General features: G+C 32.4%; 1 protein-coding gene across 2 annotated transcripts in view; it reads right to left on the bottom strand.

Moving 5' to 3' along the window:
• The window catches only part of LOC126892370 (tumor protein p53-inducible nuclear protein 2), a 412,338-nt gene that overhangs the window by 151,974 nt on the left and 234,597 nt on the right, over positions 1-25,767 (bottom strand). Inside the window, exon 1 of one of the 2 annotated variants that reach the window (XM_050661893.1) lies at positions 20,605-21,013. The exons of the other annotated variant lie outside the window; for it this stretch is intronic. Within the exon in view, the coding sequence (XP_050517850.1) occupies positions 20,605-20,616 (12 nt within the window). The 5' untranslated portion in view covers positions 20,617-21,013. Of the gene's footprint in view, positions 1-20,604; positions 21,014-25,767 lie in introns of those variants that run through there. 2 annotated transcript variants of the gene reach the window in all.

Below are 25,767 nucleotides of genomic sequence, written 5' to 3'. Positions count from 1 at the left end.
GATTTGCGTTAAATCTTATTATTTTGAGGTCTGGAATCTACAATTTAGAAGTTGGACATTCTTAATGAATCACCCTGTATTAACACAAAAGAACAACATAAAAATATTAGGTTAATGAGCAGATCCATGCCCTTTAGCGTTAGGTTGGTTCTGTGTGATGTTTCTCATCAGGTTTCTACTTCTTTTTTTTTTCTTCCTTTTGTTGCTTCGGTTTTGGACGGACGTCCATATTGAAAAAAAAAAAAAAGTAGAAACCTGATGAAAAACATCACATAGAACCTCTCTTTTCTTGTCTGAGCATAGAACCAACCTAACGCTAAAGGGCATGGATCTGCTCATTAACCTAATATGTTTTATGTTGTTCTTTTGTGTTAATATAGGGTGATTCATTAAGAATGTCCAACCTCTAATTTGTCGATTCCAGACCTCAAAATAATAAAATTTAACCCAAATCATTAGGTAAAATGTGGCTCGTTACTGAGTAACAGGGTGTTTTATTTAAAAGTTTAATAACTATTTTTACTCAGTACTTTAACACTATTTAACTATTTTTAATGGAAAATAAGCCACAATTTTACTAAAAAACATGATTTAATTTTAACACTATTTAACGTATCCTTGTTATACTTGTCAGAAAGTGTAAGTACTGTTTACTAGTGTTTACCCTATTAAATTATGGTAAACAGACGTTTCTGGCTACTACCAAAAGCGTACGACAGGGTATAGTAAATGGTTGACCCTTCCCAAATTCTACGCCACTGGCAGAATTGCTATTTTAGCTCAATATTTTGATTCTTTAATCCATTCTATGTAAACAATATACTCTTCATTCGTAACGATAAAGTCGTTAGTTTCCGAGATATTTGAAGTTAAAAATGAAACGGCACAGCCCTATTGATTAAAGTTTTGTGTCTGTCGTACGCTTCTGGTAGTGGCCAGAAACGGTTGTTTACCATAATTTAATAGGGTACACAGTACTTACACTTTCTGCCAAGTATGACAATGATACGTCAAATAGTGTTAAAGTACTGAGTAAAAATAGTTATTAAATTTTTAAATAAAACACCCAGTAACTCAGTAACGAGCCACATTTTGTCTAAGTCATTTGGGTTAAATCTTATTATTTTGAGATCTAGAATATACAACTCAAAGATTGGACATTCTTAATGAATCACCCTGTATATTTATATTGTTCAGATCCTAACGTTTAATTATGTATTTATTAATATTTATTAAGTCACTTAAATATTTTTTCACAGAAGTAGGTATATAAAATCTATGTCAATAGCCGTTAGCATCTACATATGCATGTTTCGCCACTAAAAAAGCTAGCTGGTTTCAACACTCTGGTGTCCCAATCTGTTAGTATTTGTAAATGTACTGTTTTTCCAAACGTTAACTGATTTTAACACCCTGGTGTCTACACACGCTAGCATCTGTAAATGTCCTGTTTTTCCAAACCCTAACTGATTTCAACACCCTGGTGTCTACACACGCTAGCATCTGTAAATGTACTGTTTTTTCAAACCCTGACTGATTTCAACACCCTCGTGTCTACACACGCTAGCATCTGTAAATATGCCCCCGGGGCACTGCCCCGGTTGCCTCAATGGTAGTTATGGCCCTGTCCTAGGTTCCAAATACATATACGGAATGTTTAGATGCTTCCGGTAGGGATCTATGAAGGAGTATCACCAAGACGTAGGCCCTTATCTCTTACCGTACCGCTCCCCCACATATGCCTATCAGACACCAGCTTATTCCAGACCAAGCCGTAGATTCTTTAGAATTTTAGACTACGACGTTGGCCTTTTTATTTTTCTATTCACCGGCCGGGCTCGAAGATATATCCTCTAGACTCTAGATTCTAGATTTTTGTCGATCGAGCGCCTCAGAGCGCTAGGCTATCTAACCGACAAGTTGATAGGTGCTGTATTTAAAAATCGATTTATTTTTCCTAAATGCGCTGGTCTATTTATACATTCACAAGAACAAGTGTCTTATCTAGTTATTTATAATATTTGCTTAGAAATACTGCTTTTAAACAATATAGTTGTTGCACTACAAACTACAATGCGTTTATTTTTAACTTTTTTATTTGCCAAGGATTTATATTATAAAATAGCATCCACCACCTGCGTTTATTGTAGAAAAGCGAGATGGTGACTCAAATGGAAAATTTTCCTGCCGTGTTTAACAAGTTTTTTTATGCTTTGAATGAGTCATTTCGTAACTCGAGATAAATATCGAGTTTTACTACTTTCACAGAATTATGCTTTTGGATTGTAGGTCACAGAAAGTGGTGGTAAAAGTTTATGATGCAATTTTTAAGTGCAGTAAATTGGGGTTTTTGAAAACAAAAGAACATATTATTGATCAAACATCCAATAGTTAATAATTATATGTTATAAAGTAATTTTTGATAAGTTGTATTGAAATTGAGAAATCTTTAATTGCTTCATGTAAAAAGGTTATTTGTCAATGTAACATACTAATTTTTCATGAAAAAAATAAAATTACAACTTAATTCATGTTATCATCATGTTACATACTAACTATCTTTCTGAAGGCTAGAACTAGAGTATCCATCAACTAGCATTTCTAAAACGTTGATGACATGGGGCAATTTTTGCAAGTTGCTAGCGAACTCGCTGGCTTGTAGCGTCTAAAGTAGCCCCGTATCATCGAGCTTTTTTATTATCCGCTAGTGGCTATCCGATTGTAAAAAAGCTGCGAGCAAAATAAAAAGCCTAGCTAATTTATTCGCTATTCGCTGGCGGGTTGGCTTGTAAGCTAGTTAACAGGCCTTGTGTCATCATTGCTGCTAGTAAACTGGTTGCGAGTAGAGTGTCTGCGTGTTTGTAGCTTCAGCAAAAATGTTAATGGAATTAGTTTACACGGATGTAGTTATTTTAGCTAATGCACGCAAGAATATTTTACAAAGAAAACTAAAGAAAAACTTAAAGCAGAAAAGAAAATGAGTAAAATCATGGATAGGAAAACGGGATAAATACAGTGTTTCCTCCGGTTTATTGAAAGAATTGAAGGACGAAGATCCTTTGGCTTATAGAAATATTAGGGCAGTCAATGAGGGTATGTGGCTCCGAATTCCATCCTACTATTCTTGTTCTCATGATCATTTTTCAGTGCGTCACAGTGTTTCGATTTCTCTCTAATGCATTAAGTTAGATGAGACGGAAAAAGCGGTAGCTCCGTGATTAAACACAAAAATAATGCAGCATTACAATGGTTATACAGATAGATTCAAATTTAAATGGAACATAGCGAGCTCATACACAGGGCCGCGAACCTACATTTAAAACGGCGGACCAGTTAAAAGTTCGACACGACACCATAAATACAACAACGATAAATTATTTGACACGCAGCAAACAACATGCTTCTTTTGCGAAGCCCTCTCCTTTTCGCCTGAGTCGGGCCGAAAGGCCCGAAAGTAGCCGAAGAGCGTACACTGATCGCTTAACAGGGTTGTCACGTCTCTCTAAAGTCTCTGCATTTTCAAAATAAAGAGCGTGTGCATAAAATTTCGGGTTAATGTTTAAATGCATATTTTTTTCGAATCCTAAAAATAGTAATAAATATTTCTGAAAAATTTTAACGCAGAATAAAAGATTACATTGTTACCGAGGGCAAAAAGTCCCTGAAAACTTCTATAATGTTTATTTTAATAATTTACGGGAATGAAGAAAAAAAGAGAAAAGAGACTTTTTGTTTATTCTAAGGAACTTTGGGCCGTCGATAATAATGTAATCTTTCATTCTGCGTTTAAATTTTTCAAGTTTTTTCAGGATTTGAAAAGGACTATTGTAAACCAAAACCATTCATTTTGAAAATAAATAAAAGTATGCCCTGTTCCATATTTGTCTTTTATCATTATTCATTTGTTGGTGCCGCTATACTATGCGGTCTACCGTCACCATTATGTTATAGCTTGCGGTCTACCTGGGCGGTTAAAAAACCCCTCAATATTTTCTCAGAAAAGTTTGCACACAATAGCGAAAGGCAATAAAAAGGCAAAATGTTTATTGCTACGTAGTACCTAATAAATCTTTTCAGTAGTAATTCCACAAGAGCTCTAAAATTATCGAATTTGAGTTTTAATTTTACGATCCGAAGGGGAGTGAAATTATGTCAAAGTGTCACGAGGGCAAAATTTCAATAATAATTTTAGAGATCGAGTGCAATTTGCTGCGATTATTTCGTGAATAAAACTGTTCAAACCAAAATTTTATTGCAATTTATTTATGCAAGTACAAATTAATACAATTAACCAAACACTTGTTATAAATATTTGACGGTTGAAAGTCATCATTTTTATAATTTTGAAAACATTAATTGTCATTAATGTCACTGAATGTATTTTTTCTTTGCAACGAAGGGCATCTGACGTAATATACTTGACGACGGGATATTATCAAAAATTATCACTTTAATTTTTATTTCTGTAGCTTTCTATTGGTCAGAATCTCCTATGAATTAAATAATCAGGAATATAAAATAAACTTATTTCTTTACTTATATGCAAGGATCACTGACTGTTTTTCTCTCTGAAATAAAAACCATTAATTTTTACTTCATAATAATTAGGCTTTATCTTTTAGAACTAATCAGGTTACATATATTTTTTTTTGTATGTGATGTTGATAGTCAAGACTTAACTAATTTTTTTAAATCTACCAGGCCATTTTATTTGAAAAGAGGGGTTGATATTTACGCATACCCTGGGAAAATATTACGGTGTTATTTGCATAATAGTAAAGAACCTACATTCGCATAAAGTAGGTACGGTGTTATTTGCATAATGGTAAAGAAACTAAAAACTAAATTCGCATAAAGTTTATTGTATATTATTAAATAGTAGTAGGTAGTATAATGTTTATTAGTACGTATCAATAAACATTTTACCTACAAAGGTGTAAACCTTTCTGAGAAAATATTATGGTGAATAGCCGCACACGTATACAGTACCGTCAAAAACAATATTTACAAAATGAATAAAACGCAAAAGTCAGAAGAATTAATATTTTAATTTTACAAATTAATATTTTGTCATAACAATTTACTAGTTCAGTTGCGAATTAGCCACAAATTTGGCTTATTCCGAAATAAAATAGCAAATTAATACGACAAATTAAATTATTATTATTAAGTATTCTTCTTCTTTAAGTACCGTGCCCAAATTTTAGGCGTGGGTAGCTTCCATAACAATTTGCCGATATCGTTCTCGATCTTGTGCGGCATCTAATAATTGATCTGCTGATAAGCCAGTCCACTGACGAAGGTTTCGGAGTCATGAATATTTTTTCCGACCAATTCCTCTTTTTCCGTCGATCTTTCCATTGAGTATTAACTGCAGCAGCCTGTATCTGCTACCTCTCATTATATGCCCCAGATATTCAAGTTTTGTCTTTTTTATCATCTTGGTTAAATCACCTTCGCCTTGACCTACTCTGTTTAAGACTTCTCTGTTTGAAATGCGTTGAACCCAAGATATTCTGAGCATTCTACGATACGACCACATCTCAAAGGCTTCTAATTTGTTCATGATGTTAACCATCATGATCCAGGTTTAAATTAAGTATTAATTGGTAAAATTAAAATAATAATTCTTAAGATTTATCCGTTTTATTCACTTTGTAAAGATTTTTTTTGTCGGCATTGTAACATATGGGGTTAATACACCGCATCCCACGGTAGACCGCATACTACAGTAGCACCCATTTGTTATTTCTTAAAGAAGTTTTAATATTATGTTTCATATTTTTTAAAAAAGTTGATGGTTATTTATTATTTTGTATTGTTTTTATTTTTTTATGAAAATAAATTTAGTCCATGTGGTGAGACCGCTCCCGTCTGGAAAAATTTCTGATTCGGTTTCTTTGTGGATTCCTATTCAAAAATGTCCCCTTTAAACAAATCTAAAGGGTGCCGGGCGCAATTTTTGGGCAGAAATTGTTTAAAAAATTTTTTTAAACAAATACAAAAGATCACGTTTTTTTGCTCCGAAACATAAATTTTTAAGTTTTGTGGGTCATTCTAAACATGAAAGATATCTTGTAAATTTTCTCAAAAATTGATAGTTTTCGAGTTATATGCGTTAAAATCTGAAAAATGCGAAAATACGCATTTTCGAGGGCTAAAAACTCATATTTAAATTAGTATTTTTGAGGTTGCCATATACTTAAATTAAAGACTAAACATTCAGCTTCAAGATTCTGAAGAGTGATTGCGCCTAACCCTAATTTAAACCGTTGTTTTTAATTGTTAAATATGCATGTCCATCCGATTTTTTTGCCGGTGCGGCGCGCTCTATTTCAAAAATCTCCCATTTTCCTCCGAAAAATATATTTTCTAGATTCTTTGGGACATTCTAAATAAAATAAGTTTCTTGACATTTTTCTCAAAAGTTAACAGTTTTAAAGTTATAAGCGATTTAAAATCCAAAAATACGTTGTTTTGGCATTTTTCGGATTTTAAATCGCTTATTACTTTAAAACTATTATCTTTTGAGAAAAATGTCAAGGAACTTAGTTTATTTAGAATGTCCCAAAGAATCTAGAAAAAATATTTTTCGGAGGAAAATTGGAGATTTTTGAAATAGAGCTCGCCGCACTGGCAAGAAATCAGATAAACACGTATATTTAACAATTAAAAAACAACGATATAAATTAAGGTTAGACGCGATCACTCTTCAGAATCTTGAAGATGAATGTTTAATCTTCAATTTAAGTATCTGGCAACCTCAAAAATACTAATTTAAATATGAGTTTTTAAGCCTCGAAAATGCGTATTTTCGTATTTTTCAGATTTTAAATCACTTATAACTCGAAAACTATCAATTTTTTAGAAAAATTGCAAGATACTTTTCCTGTTTAGAATGACCCAGAAAACCTAAAAATATATGTTCCAGAGCAATAAAACGTGATCTTTTGTATTTGTTTAAAAAAATTGTTTAAACAATTTCTGCCCAAAAATTCCGCCCGGTACCCTTCAGATTTGTTTAAAGGGGACATTTTTGAATAGGAATCCACAAAGAAACCGAATCAGAAATTTGTTCGGACGGGAGCGGTCTCACCACATGGACTAATTATTATTACGATAATATTACTATTTATAATAGATCACTATTATCTCTGTTACTATAATACAAAATAGATTGGCATTTTTAGTTGAAGAAATCATTTCCAACAAAAAACGATAATTTTGGCAACATTGTACCATTCGACATTATTCGACTTTCAGTGACGATTCTGCTGAAATAGTTCAGAATCCAGTAGCCCGCTTGAGTATTTGATTTTTATGATATAATTCTTTGACAACTCTATGTTGTCCAACTGCGTGGAGCGGAATTACATGTAAATTGTATGTTCCCTTTAAATTTGAATTTATCTGTATACATAAGATGTCTATTCCTAACCTACGTTTGATTCGTTGATATTTAGAATGCGCGTTTTTTCTAGCCAATCAAATACACGTATTACGAACGTTTGACGAAAACTTCGTTCATTTTGGCCATTTTTTAGAAGTGTCAAAGAGTCAAGTGACGGTTATTATTCAGGTCAGTATTTTGTGTGCCTGTCATTTTGAAATTTCGAATTCGACTTCCCTTGTGTTTCACAACGTCTTTGTGCATTTTTTTGTGTTTTGGTTTAGAATTTAGTTCGTTAAAAGTTAGTCATTGGCGTGAGGAGACTAGAGACATTTGAGATGTACCGAAGAGTGCTAAATATCTCATGAGTAGATAGAATAGCCAACGTGGAGGTAATGAGACTTACGCATAAGGAACGAGAAGAACTAACAAATAAGAAGAAAACTGAGATATATGGGACATGTGATGAGAGATGTATATCTAATACTCCAGGTCATTATGCAAGAAAAAGATCTATAGTAAGGAGACGTAACTCATGGCTGAAGAACCTTAGGAACTGGTTTGGATGTAATAACAATGAATTATTTAGAGCCGCGGTTTCAGAAATAAAGATCGCTCTGATGACAGCCAACTTTTGAAGCGGAGACAGCACCAAGAGAAGGAGATAAAAACATAATTATTGGATAGTTTTGTGTCATTTTTTAATGTTTCCATATTTATAAATTTAATTAACAATATTGTTTACTTTTTAATTTTATTCCCCTTTATAAAAAATACCTACATGTTAACATATTGTGTAAAAATCAAATATACTAAATTACTAATTAGTTTAATTCCACCAGCTTTTCACCTATGGCTAAGTACGATTCTAGCATCTGTCAGATTCGTCAATAATTACATGAAATAAGTCTCGACACACCCAATACAGTATATGACGTCATAATTAATGACGCACTGAAAAATGATCATGAGAACAAGAATATATCGTTTTACGTGATATTTTCACAGTAAGTAGGGAATAGCCCAAGAAACAAAGTCTACCCTATGCCGATGTGTGCTTTTGTCTTGGGGGCGGTTCCCACCCCTTCTCGGGGGTGGAAAATTTTTTGCTTAAATAACTACGGAAGTTGCTAGAGAACCTAATACTAAGCAAAAACTGTTCTATAATTTTTTTTTTTCGAAAACTCAATACTTTTTGAGTTATTCCTGGTTGAAAATTGGCCACTTTCATTGAAACATAACACCTTTTTAAACGGTTTTTTGCGAATACCTTAAAAACTATGCATCTAACTAAAAAAACCATATAAAACATTTTTGTAGCTTATAAAATAACAAAGAGATTCTTTCCTTTATGAATCTTCTAGTTATAACACAAAAAGAGATATGGTAAGTGAAAAAAACTTGTTTTCTTGGTGCATGCTCAAATCAGTGTATTTAACTTGAAATAACAGAGAAACGGTCGATTTTAGGTGTATAATGGTACCGATAACTTTTGTTGAGCTTGAAAAGACCTTTAAAATAAGCAATATTAAATGTCGATTACATTCAAACTATGCGAGATAAACTGTAAAAAATTTGATGACTAACGTATTTTAAGAAAAAAATGAGAAGTATATATAACCCCTCATCCACAAGAATTTAAATGCATTGTTTTCCTTCTACAATACATTTTACTATAGTGTTCTTTTATGTTCAAAAAGTTGAGCGGGTTTAAAATGAATGATTTTTGAAAAAAAAAATAAGATCAAATTATTGAGCGCATTTTTAAATTTTCTTAAAAATCTTTCTATTTCTCCATGTAACTCGAAAATGATAAGAGATGCCAAAAAAAAGATGCCATACAAAAATGTAGGTTTCTTCTTTCTTCTAGATCAGCGGTTCTCAATCTGTTGTACATGTACCACTTGTGGTACATATCCTTATTTGAGGTGGTACACAAAACGAAAAAACAGTCAAAATCAACACCACTATTATAGTTAATTAGATCACCTAGCTAGATAGGTATTTCAGTTAGATGGTACCAAAAATAATAAAAGGTATTTGGTGGTACATGACTCAAAAAGATTTAGAACCGCTGTTCTAGATAAACATTTTGATTTTATTTTTTATAACAGTATCGCTTATCATTTTCAAGTTACATGGAGAAAAAGGAAGATTTTTAAGAAAATTTTAATATGCGCTCTATAATTTGATCGTATTTTTTTCAAAAACCATTCATTTTAAACCCGCTTAACTTTTTGAACATAAAAATAACACTGTAGTAAAATGTATTGTAGAAGGAAAACGATGCATTTAAATTCTTGTGGATGAGGGGTTAAATATACTTCTCAATTTTTTTCTTAAAATTCGTTAGTCATTTTTTTGCAGCATACATCGCTTAGTTTGAATGAATCGACATTTAATAATGCTTATTTGAAAGGACTTCTCAAGCACAATAAAAGGTATTGGTAAGCATTATACACCTAAAATCGACCGTTTCTCTGTTATTTCAAGTTGAATACACTGATTTGAGCATGCACCAAAAAAATAAACTCTTTTTACCTACCATATCTCTTTTTGTGTTATAACTAGAAGATTGAAGAAGGAACGAATCTCTTTGTTTTTTTATGAGCTACAAAAATGTTCTATATAATTTTTTTAGTTAGATGCATTGTTTTTAAGGTATTCGCAAAAAACCGTTTGAAAAGGTGTTATATTTCAATGAAAATGGCCAATTTTCAACCACGAATAACTCAAAAAGTATTGAGTTTTCGAAAAAAAAATTATAGAAAAGTTTTTGCTTAGAATTAGGTTCTATAGCAACTTCCGTAGTTGTTTAACCAAAAAATTTTCCATCTCCGAGAAGTGATGGGAACCGACCCCAAGACAAAAGCACACATCGGCATAGGGTAGACTTTGAATAAGGAGACATTTTCAGGCAGTGGGATAGAATTCCTATATGCCCTATATGTTGAGCACAAATAGTTCAAAATTGGATGATTTGATTCCATCTCGCTAGCTAGTTGGCTACTGAGCGGGTGTAAAGTTTTGTTTGTCATCGACACTCGCTAGCTTTTAATCTCACCTACTAGCAACTTGTAACTTGCAAACTAGCCCCGTGTCATCGACGCTTAATTGAGAAGGGTGCATATAAAATAGTATCCACTTGTAGTGTATAAGTATAAAAATGGATAAACTACAGGAATAAAACTACTTAGTCACACCATTATAATAATTGGAAGACTGATACACGAAGAAACCAAAATATCCGAAAATCAGTTCCCATCTATGCAAAACAATGCAATTTTCAGCTGCCAACATTATAAGGCAGCTGGTGGAAAATACAGGAAAACGTTCATGTGAAGATTATGAGAGACATGTATGAGGGAGTAACAACCAGAATTAGGACAGTTATGGGAGAGATTGATAATATTGATAAATTTCATTTGAAAGTATTGCATCAGGCTTTAGTGCTTAATCGTTATTTATTCTCATTAGTGCTGAATCAAAAAACAGGAAATCTACGGGGTAGCATTCCATAAGATCAGCTATTATGTAAGGAACTGCACGTTGACCCGTTAAAGAAATAAAGAGGAACAACAAGATCTATAGGACTGTAAACAATGATCCAAAAATAGGGTTCTTGTGAATACCAAGAGGAACACATATGTATAACAAGTTTTACGGTTCTAGGAGTTTTTGTACAGGAAATAAAGGGGGCTTTAAATAAAAGAAGATTTATTTACAAGATTAACGAACTTATGTACCAAGTTTCAAAACATAATACAGAAGATTGTAAAACTAAAATGACACCAAGCAAATCCAGTGCAGTTTTAGGATAATGTGAAATAAAACAGGTTTCTCCATTTTGGAATATGTGATTTGTAAAAAATTAAGGTAACATTTTTAATCATTTTCGTGTAAAATCTGACTGTTTTGTTCTAATATAAAGCAAAGTAACATGCATGAGGTTTCTATATACCTAACTAAAATGGCTAAAGAGAAACGATGTTCCTGGACCCTGATTTGTGACCCATCGTATTAGTCTAGGCGCCAGAGGGGTCACCGTGTCCTTTTCAATTCTGATGGACAAACTCAACGGTTTCTTATGGATTTTTGGCTGCTGATTACGAATTTCGAGGGTGGATTTCGATCCGAGTGGTCAAAAAATTGTTATGAACAATTTAATTGCTTATAAATTGTTTATAAGGTTCTGGTTCATAAACTAAAAAGATAAAAAATAATGTTTCAAATAAATTAATTATAATTAGAAGTCTCAAATAAAAAACGGAGAAAAACACGTTTACTAAACTTAAATCCAACAATTATAACTCAAGATATTGTAAAATTAGTGCACAATGCAAATTGCAAATTGCAAAATAAGTATTTTTCGAAGCTTTATCGATCGTAACGCGGCTTCTACGCATGCAAATGAGCCTTAGAAGGGATCATTTTACATCTTCATTAATAGGCTTCAAAACAAAGATTGTTAAATTACTTTATCTTCATTTTTATTAAAGTTATACCCGTTTGTAGTTATAATTTTCTTAAAAAATATTATTTATAAGGGTTTCAAGTAAATTTGGGCTATAAACATTTATACTTTAATTAACAATAATGATCGAAGAACTCAAAAGGAATAATTTGAGCTTAAAAAAATGTTCGTAAGTTTATTTTCGGACAAGATATCGATATTTTAATGGCGCGCTATGAGGCGCAACATCGGCCCATAGTCAGGTATTTTTCGACGCTTTATCGATCCTAACTCGGCTTCTACGCATACAAATGAGCCAATATGTGATATCCATATAAAAATGGGCCGACTTATTTTGCAGCATCATCATTGCATATAAAACGAGCATTTATGTTGTGGCGGCATACACACAATTGACGTGCCTGGATGATGCTGCAAAAAAACTAGATCCACTTTATATGGATACTATCCACTATCCACTGGATATCTATATGATATAGATTATATCTATATCATATAGATAATTAGACTCTGAAGCCCCAGAAAGTTTTAGTTTTACTGCCTACAAGAACAGACTTAGTACCACCATGTAATTGTAAAAATTGCGCTAAGAACTTATGCAGATGTAAAAAAGCTGAGATTCCCTGTATATCTCGATTCAGATGCATAAAACAAAAAGTTTGTAAAAATAGTATTAATAAGTAATATCAACTTACTTTTTAGTTCTATTTTTGAAATATTAGTTTTTAATGTTTTTTTTCTCATTTAGTACAGAAAATAGAATGGAAGGTGATACGAGGTACAGTATGATGATTTAATTATAAGAATTATATGATAACATTTTATTAGGATCTTCAAAAATGAAAAATGAAGATAACGTATATGTACCGGGTGTCCCAATAAGAATGGCTCTCGGCCATATCTCAGGAACCGTTTATAGTAGAGCTTTGAAATAAAAAATTTTATAACAAAAGTTACCTCAGGAAAAGTCTGGAAATTATTTTCATAATTGTGGGTCCACCGCTAGAGGGCGTAATTGAATATCAAAAATAAAAAAATCTAAATTTTACAAAATTTTCCTAATGAAGGGGCACTGGAAATCCGATTATTGTATTCTTCATCAAATTCTGCGCATATTTGATTTAACAAGTTTAACTCTAACTTTGCAAATAAGAGGTGGGGTGAGTGGGAACCTTGTTATGAAAAAATGGCTGTAAGTCCGGTTCTGCTAAATCAAATTTTGAAAACTGGATCTTGTTGAAGACAGATCTTTTTCTTCAATGTAAGCGTGATAATTTTGAACCATCCTAATAAGTAATAAGCCAGCTGGGAGGCGTTATTTAATTTTTTTCAGAAATCTAGTTTTCTTTGGAAAATATTAAATACAAACATGCATTTTTAATACCATATTACAAAATTAGACAAAATTAGCAACAGAATAGCGAAAACCGCATGTTAATATCTTTTTTCTATCTCGAGATATCTTACAAAACGTGTAAATTTAAAAACATAACTGTTACTGTCACCGGTAAGCGAAATTCATTAAAAGTAGTGTGCTATGGAAACAACAAAGAAACATTTTCCAGCTGTCAACGTATATTAGGTCTTTTCAACGCTTCTCATTTGTTTCGAGCCTCGTTCATATCTCGTATATTAATAATATACACGGATTATACGGCATATGACAGAGGCTCGAAACAAATGAGAAGCGTTGAAAAGCCCTATTACAAAGAAATAAAAACAACTATTTAGTGATGACATAAACGTTCAAATTTTTGCCCATCATTTTCGTTGCAAACATTTACTCTTTCAAGAGTAGATTGAACAGCAGTCTCAATTTCTGCTCTCGATATGCTTTGAATGGCGTTTAGTATTCTCTGGATAATGTACTCTAGAGTAGTGTATGATGGGCAACAATTTGAATATTTAGGTCGTCACTAAGTAGTTCTTTTTTTCTGTGTTATATTTAATTTTAATAGTATTGTTTCTCTTTATATTGTTGTTTTAATTAATTATATTTTTATACGTTGACATCTGGAAAATGTTATTTTGTTTTTTTTCCACAGCACACTACTTTTCATTAACTTAGTTTACCGGTGATAGTAACAGTTATGTATAAAATTTACACGTTTCTCGAGATATCTTGAGATAGGAAAAAGGTATCGACATGCGGTTTTCGCTATTCTATTGCTAATTTAATCTAATTTTATAAAGTATGATTAAAAATGCATACTTGTATTTAATATTTTCCAAAGTAAACTAGATTTCTGAAAAAAATTAAATAACGCCTCCCAGCTGGCTTATTACTTATTAGGATGGTTCACAATTATCACGCTTACATTGAGGAAAAAGATCTGTCTTCAATAAGACCCAGTTTTCAAAATTTGAATTAGCAGAACCGGACTTACAGTCATTTTTTCATAACAAGGTTCCCACTCACCCCCACCTCTTATTTGCAAAGGTAGAGTTAAACTTGTTAAATCAAATATGCGCAGAATTTGATGAAGAATGCAATAATCGGATTTCCAGTGCCCCTTCATTAGGAAAATTTTGTAAAATTTAGATTTTTTTATTTTTGATATTCAATTACGCCCTCTAGCGGTGGACCCACAATTATGAAAATAATTTCCAGGCTTTTCCTGAGGCAACTTTTGTTATAAAATTTTTTATTTCAAAGCTCTACTATAAACGGTTCCTGAGATATGGCCGAGAGCCATTCTTATTGGGACACCCGGTATATAGAAATTATAATTTGCATCGAGAAGTTAGCGCGTGAACCTTTACGCGGTGAGCCGATCTTGCGCCTCAGAACGCACTATTAAAATATCGATATCTTGGCCAAAAATAAAACTACAAACATTTTTGTAAGCTCAAATTGTTCCTTTTGAGTTCTTCTATCACTATTGTTAACTAAAGTATAAACGTTTATAACTTAAATTTGCTTGAAACCCTTATAAACAAATTATTGTACAATTTTTTTCAGAAAATTATTACTTCAAATGAGTATAACTTTAAAACAAATGAAGATCAAGTAATTTAACAAACTCTGTTTGGAAGCCTATTAATGAAGCTTTAAAATGAGACCCATCTAAGGCCCATTTGCATCCGTAGAAGTCGAGTTGCGATCGATAAAGCTTCGAAAAATACTTATTTTGCAATTGGCAATTTGCATTGTGCACTAAATTTACAATATCTTGAGTTCTAATTGTTGGATTTAAGTTTAGTAAACCTTTTTTCTTCGGTTTTTATTAACGAACAAATTTTATTTGAAACATTCTTTTTTATCTCTTTTAGTTTATGAGCCAGAGCCTTATAAACAATTAAATTGTTTATAACAATTTTTTGACCACTCGGATCGAAATCCACCCTCGAAATTCGTAATCAGCAGCCAAAAATCCATAAGAAACCGTTGAGTTTGTCTATCAGAATTGAAAAAGACACGGTGACCTCTATTTGGCGCTTAGACTATATCGATCATTCGCTATCTTTACACTCTACAGATACAGATAGCGAATGATCGATAACGAAGCGAGGTTCAAAAATCGGGGTCCAGGACCTCGATTTTTGACCCTTTGCTTCGTTATCGAACGTATTCGCTTCGTATACTAAACAGATACGAAACGAATACGTTCGATAACGAAGCGAATGGTCGAAAATCGAGGTCCTGTTTAGTGTACAGATAGCGAATGATCGATAACGAAGCGAAGGGTCAAAAATCGAGGTCCTGGCTCCTTATTTTTAATAATCAGATGCAACGAAGTGACAAACGTTGATATTCTTATTATTAAAAAAATAATCATCAGCGAAATTCACTGTTGGGGAAGAGAGTACGACCATCAGCTCTACACAAGATGAGTGATACACGATACTTTTATATGGCCGTTACTAAGAAATCTGTCCCGCATCAGTTGTATCTTGGAGGATTTAACAAACTATGATCTCGCATTCGATTAAAAAATTATCACGAAAGACGAGATAATGCACCCTCATAACCGAATCGAATCTTAAGGTCGGTACACAATATGTGCGCCGAAATGCTCGCGAACCGTTTGCTAACGCTATTTATATAACTTATACGGCGGGACGAACCGCTTGCGAGCTATTCGTTCGACACTCGTCACGAACCACGGCCTGTCGGTTTTTGGGACAAACACAAGGGATATTCGCAGTTCAATTTGGACGGCGTTCGCAGCGACATTGTCTGTTAGCGTCGTCAAATCGAGATTGTGTGAATTGTCAGTTTGAATTTAGTTTAATTATTATAAACTGTGTATAATTATTACTAAACTTAAGTACGTAAATTATAATAAGTTAATTTGTTTGCACTCCAAAAATACACAACACGCTTGCACATCTACTTAAAAAACCTGTTACTTCGCACAAGTTGGTTCGTAGCTTTCAATGGATCGTGATGAGTTTGCTATGAGCTCGCTGTAAATATATTTTGAACGAACTGCTCGCGAGCAGTTCGTTGCGAGTAGTGCTAGTGGATATCACTATTGATGCTAGAAATATTGATGATGTAGAAGAATATATGTACCTGTACCTGGGACGTAAAACAAAGAAGGGGAAACAGTTTCTCTATACCTTCTGAAAGCTCTTGAAAGGCTGGATTTGTGGATTTTCAGAACATCAGCAATATACATATTACTACGATTGTCTTTCTCCAATTAAAGTTACGATTTAGGCTGCTTGTTCTGACGTTAAAATACTACTTTTTTGTTCGGACATTTTTTTTACAAATTACATATGTCCAAAATAAATATTCTCTAATTCTCCCAATTAGTCCCAATAAAGTTTTGTTTAACTTTTTTTTTCGGCAAATACACGCTTTAACTTAAAATGTTATGAGTTAGTAGACTCCTAAAGGAGACAATAGACGAGTATTATTTTATATAACATTCTGCTAAAAATTAAAAATTACTTTTAAACTTTTTTTTCAGTTTTAAAAATGATGCGATACTTTTTGTGATTAGTGTAGATTATTTTGTAATGGTATTTAATGACAAAAATAATGCATGTTTTTTTGGTAAATAAGACTCACCCATGTAAACTACTGAGCAAATTTTTTGAAAAACAACTTCACCTTTTTACGACACACTTTTCCAAAGATGTAAATATTACATTCGCACTTTTTTAATGTTCGCTAAATTATAATTCGCCACAACAATAATACTATTTCTAGTTATCACACGCGTTGTAGATAAAAATAAATAAAAATGAGAGAACGTGGATTAATAGAAATTTGCAAATTATGCGCATTTAAGTGATAAAAATATTTTTTTATTAGTCATAATTGCTTTGGTTTTCTCCACGCGCAACGTATCGTCGTAGTTAATTGAAATTAACATAGAGAGGTGAAAAGTACGATAATAATACCCAAACTTTTTTACTGATAATTAATTTTATAATATACTGCGAGGCATAAGTTAGCGATATAGAAAATTTCCATAGTTGATTTTTTCATGACAGATTAACACATTCCGCTAATTTTTTTTATTATTTTAGATTTTTCTTTAGTATTTACACAGTTGTGCAACGGTTTACTCAAATTTCTTTTTGTACTTATACCGGGTGGAAGAAAAGAAATAATGGTTTTCTTATGATAAGTTTGAGACACCCTGTACGGAGGATGAGGTACAAATGTGAGTATACATCGGAATAGTGTTGTAGTCTTATGTTTTGTAAACATTTTTTTTTAATGTCTTCAAACCGTTTTAAAACAGTTCTTATCGATACCTATAATAGTAGGGAGCAAAGTGTGCTAAATGTGCAGTCACTCGGGCGCTTTGGTGACCTATTGGGTAGTGATTATTAGGTCCTAAAACCAAAAAAAGTTAAGTAAAATTTTCCATTTTAGTGGGCGCTTTCCATTTTTTAATTTAATTTTCCATTTCCGACAATCGTTTTTTCCGATTATAGTGCCATCTATCCATAATTCGAAAAAATGTTTCGAATAAAAGTTGCTTATTTTTACACAAAGAATCCAAATCTGCAATAAAAAATGGGGGCTCCCATTTAAGGTTTTAAAGTAACCCCCCACCCCACCACCGTGGTGGGTCGTATTTGGTACCATTCGATTTTCTGAAAATATTGAATAAGTGTATTTTGCAGTTTTTCGATCTGATGTTCATTTCGTGAAATATCGCGTGATTTGTATTTTAAATTTTAAATTTACCCCCCACCCCTCTCCGTGGGGGTCATGTTTGGTATCTTTCGATAGACTTTTGAAAAATATTGAACACGTATGTTATTTACTCTTTGCCCGTTTATTCTAATTCCTTCTGAAGAATGCGATAAGCATTCGCAAATATTACCTCAGAATAGACGTTAAACAGTATCGGTGATTTCACACAACTTTGTCTACACCTCGTTGATTTCAATTGGTCTTGACGTGTTATCATTGGTTCTCATCAGAGAAATTAAAAAAATAAAATGTTCACAAAACATGAGGCTACAACATAATATCGATGTATCATAATACCTTTTAATAATACAACATAATACCTTTTCCTCCCTACAGGGCGTCTCAAACTTTTGTTTCGGTTAAAACACATGTTAAACTACATCTATTTTCATTGTCTCTAAATATAAGGAACATTCCAAAAACAAAATGTTCACAAAAATACGATTCCGATGTATACCGACTTTTATACCTCGTCTTCCCTACAGGGTGTCTCAAACTTAACATAAGAAAAACTTTTCTTCCACCCGATATAAGTACACAAAAGAAGCTTGAATACAGCTTTGCACAACCGTGCAAATACTAAAAAAAATCAAAAATAAAAAAAAATTAGTGGAATTCGTTAATCTGTTCACAAAAAAAATCAACTATGAAAATGAGCATAATTTCCTATGTATATTCCTAACTTATGCCTCGCAGTATATTCTTTCGTGCGTATTGTTTTTGTTTAATTAGATTTCTTTCAGACCTTTGTGCGAGAATCTGGGGCCATATTTTGTATTTTCCATTTTGAATATTTATTTGAATTCTCTTTTACATATCTGACACTACGAATTAAAAGTTCATGTCAGATGTCAGATCTTAGATAGTTATGTGTATTTTCAAGAACTTGAAGTTTTCTTGTTTTACACATTTAACTTAATTAATTGGAGTTTTCCAAATTGTACTACTTTTTTTCTCTGAAATATTTCTAGTGATGTTGGCCGGGCTAATATTTCACTACTACATACTATTAATCATTTCAAGTTTTTCAGACGAAAAATAATATCCATTCTAATTGACAATAGAGAATAGTGCTTTAATCTCGAATTAATAAAGGTCATGAGAGGCGCGGAATATGATATGAGAAATTGAAATTAATTTTTTTTTTCAAATTATTGTATCTACATATACCAGCAGATATGAGTGAGACATAACAATAGCGCGTAGTTAATTTGCTTTAGTCGTCATGCAGTCTGTTCATGTTTGCTAATTGTTTCATTTGTTTCATTTGATAGTCATTACACGTGGATGGTGTCGCAAAGTGAATAGCTCGGTTACTTAGATAAGGAACACTGTTGCCAAGTTGAGTACTTTTTTACATAAGTTAAGATTTATTTTTCATGGATGAAAATTATTTAAAACGAATTATAATATATACAGGGTGTTTCATTAACAATTGTCCATATCGTAACTTTAGAAACCTTGGCACAAAATACGAAGATTTAACCCAAAACACTTAAATAAAATATTCCTCCTTACCGAGATACAGAGTGTTTTATTACAAATATTTGTCAAATAAACATTTTTTATTTTCAGACAACAATAAAATGTATTCTGAATTAAATAATGTACATACATTCTTCCTTTTATGTCAATTAATTTAACTCGAATTTTTTTTGGACACCCTGTATAAATAATTATGTTAATGTTCATATTACTGAATAGAGATTTTAATAACTTTTCAAATTAGCTAGCACACGATCCCTATTTTCATTTAAGAAATCATCGATTACGTCATCACGCCCAGATAGATGACGTCATTAGTATGATATTATATAATATATATATGCTATTAAGCTAAAAAAATCGTAATTTAAAAATAAAAATCGACCTGTTTTGGGGTTTTTTCCAAAACTGCTTATTCGCGAAATAGTGAATTTATTCCATTAGGCTTTGTCACACTGTATAAAAAAAAATGGGTTCCTATAATACGGAACTTGCATAAAATTATAAATTCGAAAAAAATGGTATAAATCACAACAGAACATAATTTAGAACCTGTATCAAAGATAAAAAAGTTTTGTTTGTCTTTCGTTTGGCCCCTAAAGACGACTAAAAATTTAACTTATACCAGCCAGCCCAAAACGCATCGTGACGTCACGGGGTTATATGTTTACATTCTACACCAATTATACTTATATATAATTTTAAATTAGACATTATAAACGTCAGTAGAAAATACAGTTATGTGACGTTACAAGTGTTTTTGATCGTTTGAACTATTCATAGAAAACTTGTACTTTTACAAAATGGTTTTATTTTCAATAGTAAGGTGGAGGCCAATAAACTAAAGAAGAAGAAGAAGAATATACGTAAATATAATCATAAACGTAACCATATAGTTAAACTCTGTGACGTCACGGGTCGTTTGAACTATTTTAAGATACAGAAGACTTTAAATTTGTACTTCTAAGTTATTATGAGTTTTTGAAGCGTGAAATTTTGGAAATCTCATTTTTATACAAAACTGAACATTATTATGTAATAAAAAAATGTGCAAGTTCCCTGTTATTATAAAAAAAACTTTACCCTTACCTCTCTATTCATATTGCAGTCTTATAAACAACAACAATTTTCACAACACAATAGAATCCTCAGATCACCTGGATAATTACTCACAGTCATAAACTCGGATCCAATGATCGAATAAATATTTTATTTCTCATTAGCATACTTTGTTAACAAAAACTGTTTATCTGATTCAACCGGCACGTCCGCACTTACAACTTTTTTTAAAAACAATGCCCTACAAAGGAAACTAACTGAATAGAAACTTAACCGACTGAAACGATATTTCCACGTTCTGTTCAGTTGCTACTGAAAGTATACACGCGTGGACTGAAGTAAACAAAACTTTTTTATTTGCGATCCCAAGTGCGTATGTTTTGTTTATTTCCAACTGCGAAATAATCTTTCTACGTTTATTTTGCTATGATACTACTACTACGACAAGTTTTATGCGAATTTAATATAAACAAATAAAAACAAAGTATTTAAAATATTGCGAGAAGTTTGTGTTTGGCGAATTGTTATCGACGAGGTTTAACTGTTATAGACTAAGAGCCGGTATACCTAGGTGAACTTTTGCTAATCTGCAATCATTTCAGGCACGATAAGAGCCCATAACCAAACCATAACTTAAATACCCTCTTCCTTTATTTAGGTCGGCGATCAATATGGCAAATTTCTCTCTGTTCTGGGCTTGAGGAATTAAGTAATTCCCTATTGTGTGGGTCTAATCTCTGATGTTTCGGAGCCAGGATTTTTTCTTTATTCCTATACCCCTTTTACCTTCGATTTTGCCTTCAAATATTACCTGGAGCTGCTGAAATTTCCTACTGCGCCTTATGTGTCCTAGATATGACGTCTTTCTAATTTTGATTCTATTGACCAGCTGAGGACGTGTGTTCATTATTTCCAGTACTTCTTCATTCGTAGATCTGCTGGTCCAGCTTATTCTTAGCATTCGGCGGTACATCCACATTTCGAATAAATTCAGTTTGTTGACGTCATACTGTTTTAATGACCAGGTCTCACAGCCATATAGTAATATATAGAGACCACACATACCACTTTGGTGTTCTCAATCTTATTGTGACTGATAGCTTGGGGTTACAGAGCATTTTACGCATGTTCATGAAACCAGACCTTGCTATTTCAAAGCGCCTTCTAATTTCTTTTGAGTGGTCTAGCTGACTATTTAACTCTCTACCCAGGTATATGAAGCTTTGGGAACTCTGAACGGTGATACCATTTATTTGTATGTTGGGTGTAATTTGTTCATGGGGGATCTTTGTAGAATCCCATGATTTTGGTTTTGGAAAAGTTAATGTCCAAGCCCAGCCTGTGACTTTCTTCTGATAATATGTTTATCAATATTTTAATTTGGTCTTCTGTTTCCGCTAATACTACGGTATCATCGGCATATATAACATTGTTAATGATGATCCCATTGTCTCTGTTACCTTCAGGGTGATCTTCAAGAGAAGTTCTGATGATATGTTCTGCATAGACATTAAATAATAGAGGGGACAGAATGCATCCTTGACGCACCCCTCGTTCTATGTTTATCTAATTAATTGGATTTTTCGTTGTCTGTTTGAACGTATCTTGTGTGGTTCCAGTTAGAGATGCATCAAGTTAAACTAGTTTGATTTTATTCAACAAACTTGACTTGAAAACCAAACTTTTTTTGTAAAAAAGTTTGACTTGACTTGATTTCAATATCTTTAGGTTTGACTTGAAATCAAACTTCTTCAAACAATTTGAAGTTTGAATATCATATTGCGCAACGTGTTTATTTCCAATTCTAATTGAGAGCGTACCTACCGACTTTTAATTTGACTTATTTGGATAGGTCTGAATATACTACTCCGCAAATTACATAGTTTGTAGTTCATATTATTAAGAAGTGTATGCTTGACTTGTCTATTACGTTCGTTTTGAAGTGTGTGCTTTGTGAAATAATATCTGAACCTGAATATTTTTCGGCTCAGAATAAGTACTAGATGAAATTGAGTCTGATTTTGAAGGTATGTATTCCCAGTGCAAAAATTAAGAGGAAAAATCGGCATACTTGTATTATGTAAAAATATAGAACAGCGTTATAAAATGACAAATAGTGAACTAATTCTTTAAGACGCCATTGCAAAGTCGCAAAAAATTCATTAAACCTACTCTATCAAAAATATAATATTTTGTTGTTTCTTCATAAATTTTTGTTAAAGGGGCCGTTCAAGTATTACGAAACGCAATTTTTGAAGCTCTTACAACCTCTTTAACCCATCTGTATCTTTTCATCTTTTGTTGTGAAGAAAGGTCCAGCTATTTATTATTGCAAACACGTGTTACTGTGCTTGGTCTGGTTAATACAAATTTTAAAACTTTTTCACTTGAATACTATTGTCCTATTGTAACATAAGCGGAGCCTGAGGAGGCAATCTAATACAATCCAGGAGTTCTATGTAAAATATAAACGAATGTTGAAAAGTGGGGAGATTGTGATTCCGTAGTTTTTTATTTAAGTTAAAAAACAATGTTACGTAACGCGCTGTTCGAACCCCCCTCCCTCCGCCCCGTATAACGCGCCGTAACGTTTTACATGGCCCACTCCCCCCAACTTGCGTTATATAATACTTAAAAGCTTCCAAAGTAGATTAAATTACACTTGGTATAGTAAAAAAACTATCCAACGAATTCTTTGTTTTAATCTAGTAACACTCAAAGATACAAAAGTTATATCGAGAAAACGAAACTTGCCAGCAAGCAATTCTAAGCATACAGGAATCATTTTCAAAAAATTTACGACCCTATTTTGATTATAATCGCTTCTTGCATCAAGATACTTGTATGTGGCACTCATTGTATTATTAATTTTCTTATCTTAATTGGCAACTAACATGTCAATCTCGACAAAAAGTATATCTACTAATAGTCCGTTCTTTAACGGTAAAATATTGCAAAACCTCTAAATTTTAAAGAACCGCTTGGATTGACATGAAATTTGGCATACATATAGCTAACAACTCAAAGAAAAAAAGTGATATTGTGTCGATGTGTGCTTTTGCCCTGGGGGTGGTTTTCACCCCCTCTTGGGGGTGAAAATATATTCGTCCAAAGTAAGTCAGGAAATGGATAAACTGGCTAATTTTAAGTAACTTTTGTTCTATAGAGTTTTTTCACTAAGCCAATACTTTTCGAGTTATTTGGCAGTGAATATGTTCATTTTTTCAACAAAATAACCACGCTTTTAGACGGTCTTTCGCAAATAACTCAAATGGTAAGTATTTTGTCGAAAAAATATTCTTAGAAAAAATATAGCCGATAAAAAATTTAAAAAAAGGGTGTATATATCACGTCTCTATACCTAGTAGAAGCAGAGTTATAGCTAATGAACAATAGGTTCATATTCGTCAATTTCCAGATGGAATATTTTAACGTAAAATAACCAGAAATGAAGCACATTTCGGGGAAGACTCATTACAACTTATTTAAAGAGTTTAAAGAAAGCTTTATTTTTGTTTTCTAAAAAAAATGTTTACAATGTAAACAATTTACGTTTTACGTAAACAATTTACAATTTAAAAAATGTAAACAAGTTACGCTCAAAATAAAGTTAGTCCCTTTTTGTTTTGGTAAAAAAATCGAGAAAATCACCCCCTAATTAGTATCTTAAATGAACTTAATCGTTACTACTTCACAAGCTTCTTGACTAATTTTTGAAGCTGTTGTATGAAGTATTGTTTATATGATCTGTAAGTTTCATCGGTTCAAAGTCCTTATTATTGAAAGGGATGTAGTTAAAAGGGGTTGAACGAGTCACTGATCACGAATGTATGCAAATTTAGAAACACCAAATCTTAATCAATTTTTGTCTAACAGAAAAACAAAAAATACATGATATTCAGAAAAGCAATGCTGACTTTTTTTGTTTTTCGAGATTTTTGGTATCTCTTTTTTTTAACAATTTTTAAGTTATTTTAAAAAAAGCTATTTTTAAAAATTTTTAAAAATTTTACTTTGAAACCAATTTTTTTCAAAAATAAGCACTTTGAATCGATGAAACTTACAGATCACATAAACACAACATAAGTAAAATAATTTGTGGAGCGGTAACGAATAATTTCATTTAAGTTGCTAATTAGGGGGTGGTCTTCCCGATTTTTTTTTTGCCAAAAACAAAAGGGACCAACTTTATTTTGAGCGTGACTTGCTTAAATTTAATGCTAAAAGCTTTTTGTAAAAACAGAAGTAAAGCTTTTTTTAAACACTTTAAAAAAGTTATAATGGATTTTCCCCAAAAAGTGCTTAATTTTTTGGATATTTCACGTCGAAATATTCTATTTGAAATTTGGTGAATATGAATCTATTTTTCATTGGCTATAACTCTGGTTCTACGAGATCCGGAGACCTAACGCGTACACCAGTTTTTTTACTGTTTTATAGGCTATATTTTTGCTAAGAATGTTTTTTTCGACAAAATACTTACTTTTTGAGTTATTTGCGAAAAACCGTCTAACAATGTGGTTATTTTGTTGAAAAATGAACATATTCACTCGAAAATAACTCGAAAAGTGTTGACTTGGCGAAAAAGCTCTATAGAACAAAAGTTACTTAAAATTAGTCAGTTTACCCATTTCCGGACTTATTTTGGACATATATTTTTTCACCCCCAAGAGAGGGTGAAAGTCACCCCCAGGGAAAAAGCACACATCGGAACAATATCACTTTTTTTCTTTGACATGTAAGCTATACGTATGCCGAATTTCATGTCAATCCAAGCGGTTCTTTAAAATTTAGAGCAAAAACCGTGAAAGAATGCACTATAAATAAATTATTTTTCAAACTCTTTCAAACTAGTTTGACAAACAGTTGAATTTTCAAACATGTACGATTGACCAGTTTGACTTGACTTGAATTATTTGTCAGAAGGATTGACTTGAGTTTGACTTGAAATTAAGTCAAACTCAAGTCAAGTTCAAACATTCAAGTCAAACTTGTGCAACTCTAGTTCCAGTATGTATTGCTTATGATAGCTATGTCGTGGCCGTCCAACACTTTAACTTAAATAATAATCGAACATAAAATAAAACGTATGTACATTGTGCCGTCACTTTTTAGTGGCACATGCGTCGACAGTGGCGCATCAAAAATTCCACTTATGGACGGGATAAATACATTAAAAGGTACCCTCCCTCA

This window comes from Diabrotica virgifera, chromosome 9 (genome assembly GCF_917563875.1).
Source record: "Diabrotica virgifera virgifera chromosome 9, PGI_DIABVI_V3a".
Classification (NCBI taxonomy): Eukaryota; Metazoa; Arthropoda; class Insecta; order Coleoptera; family Chrysomelidae; genus Diabrotica; species Diabrotica virgifera.
This window is presented reverse-complemented; position numbering and strand designations above follow the sequence as displayed.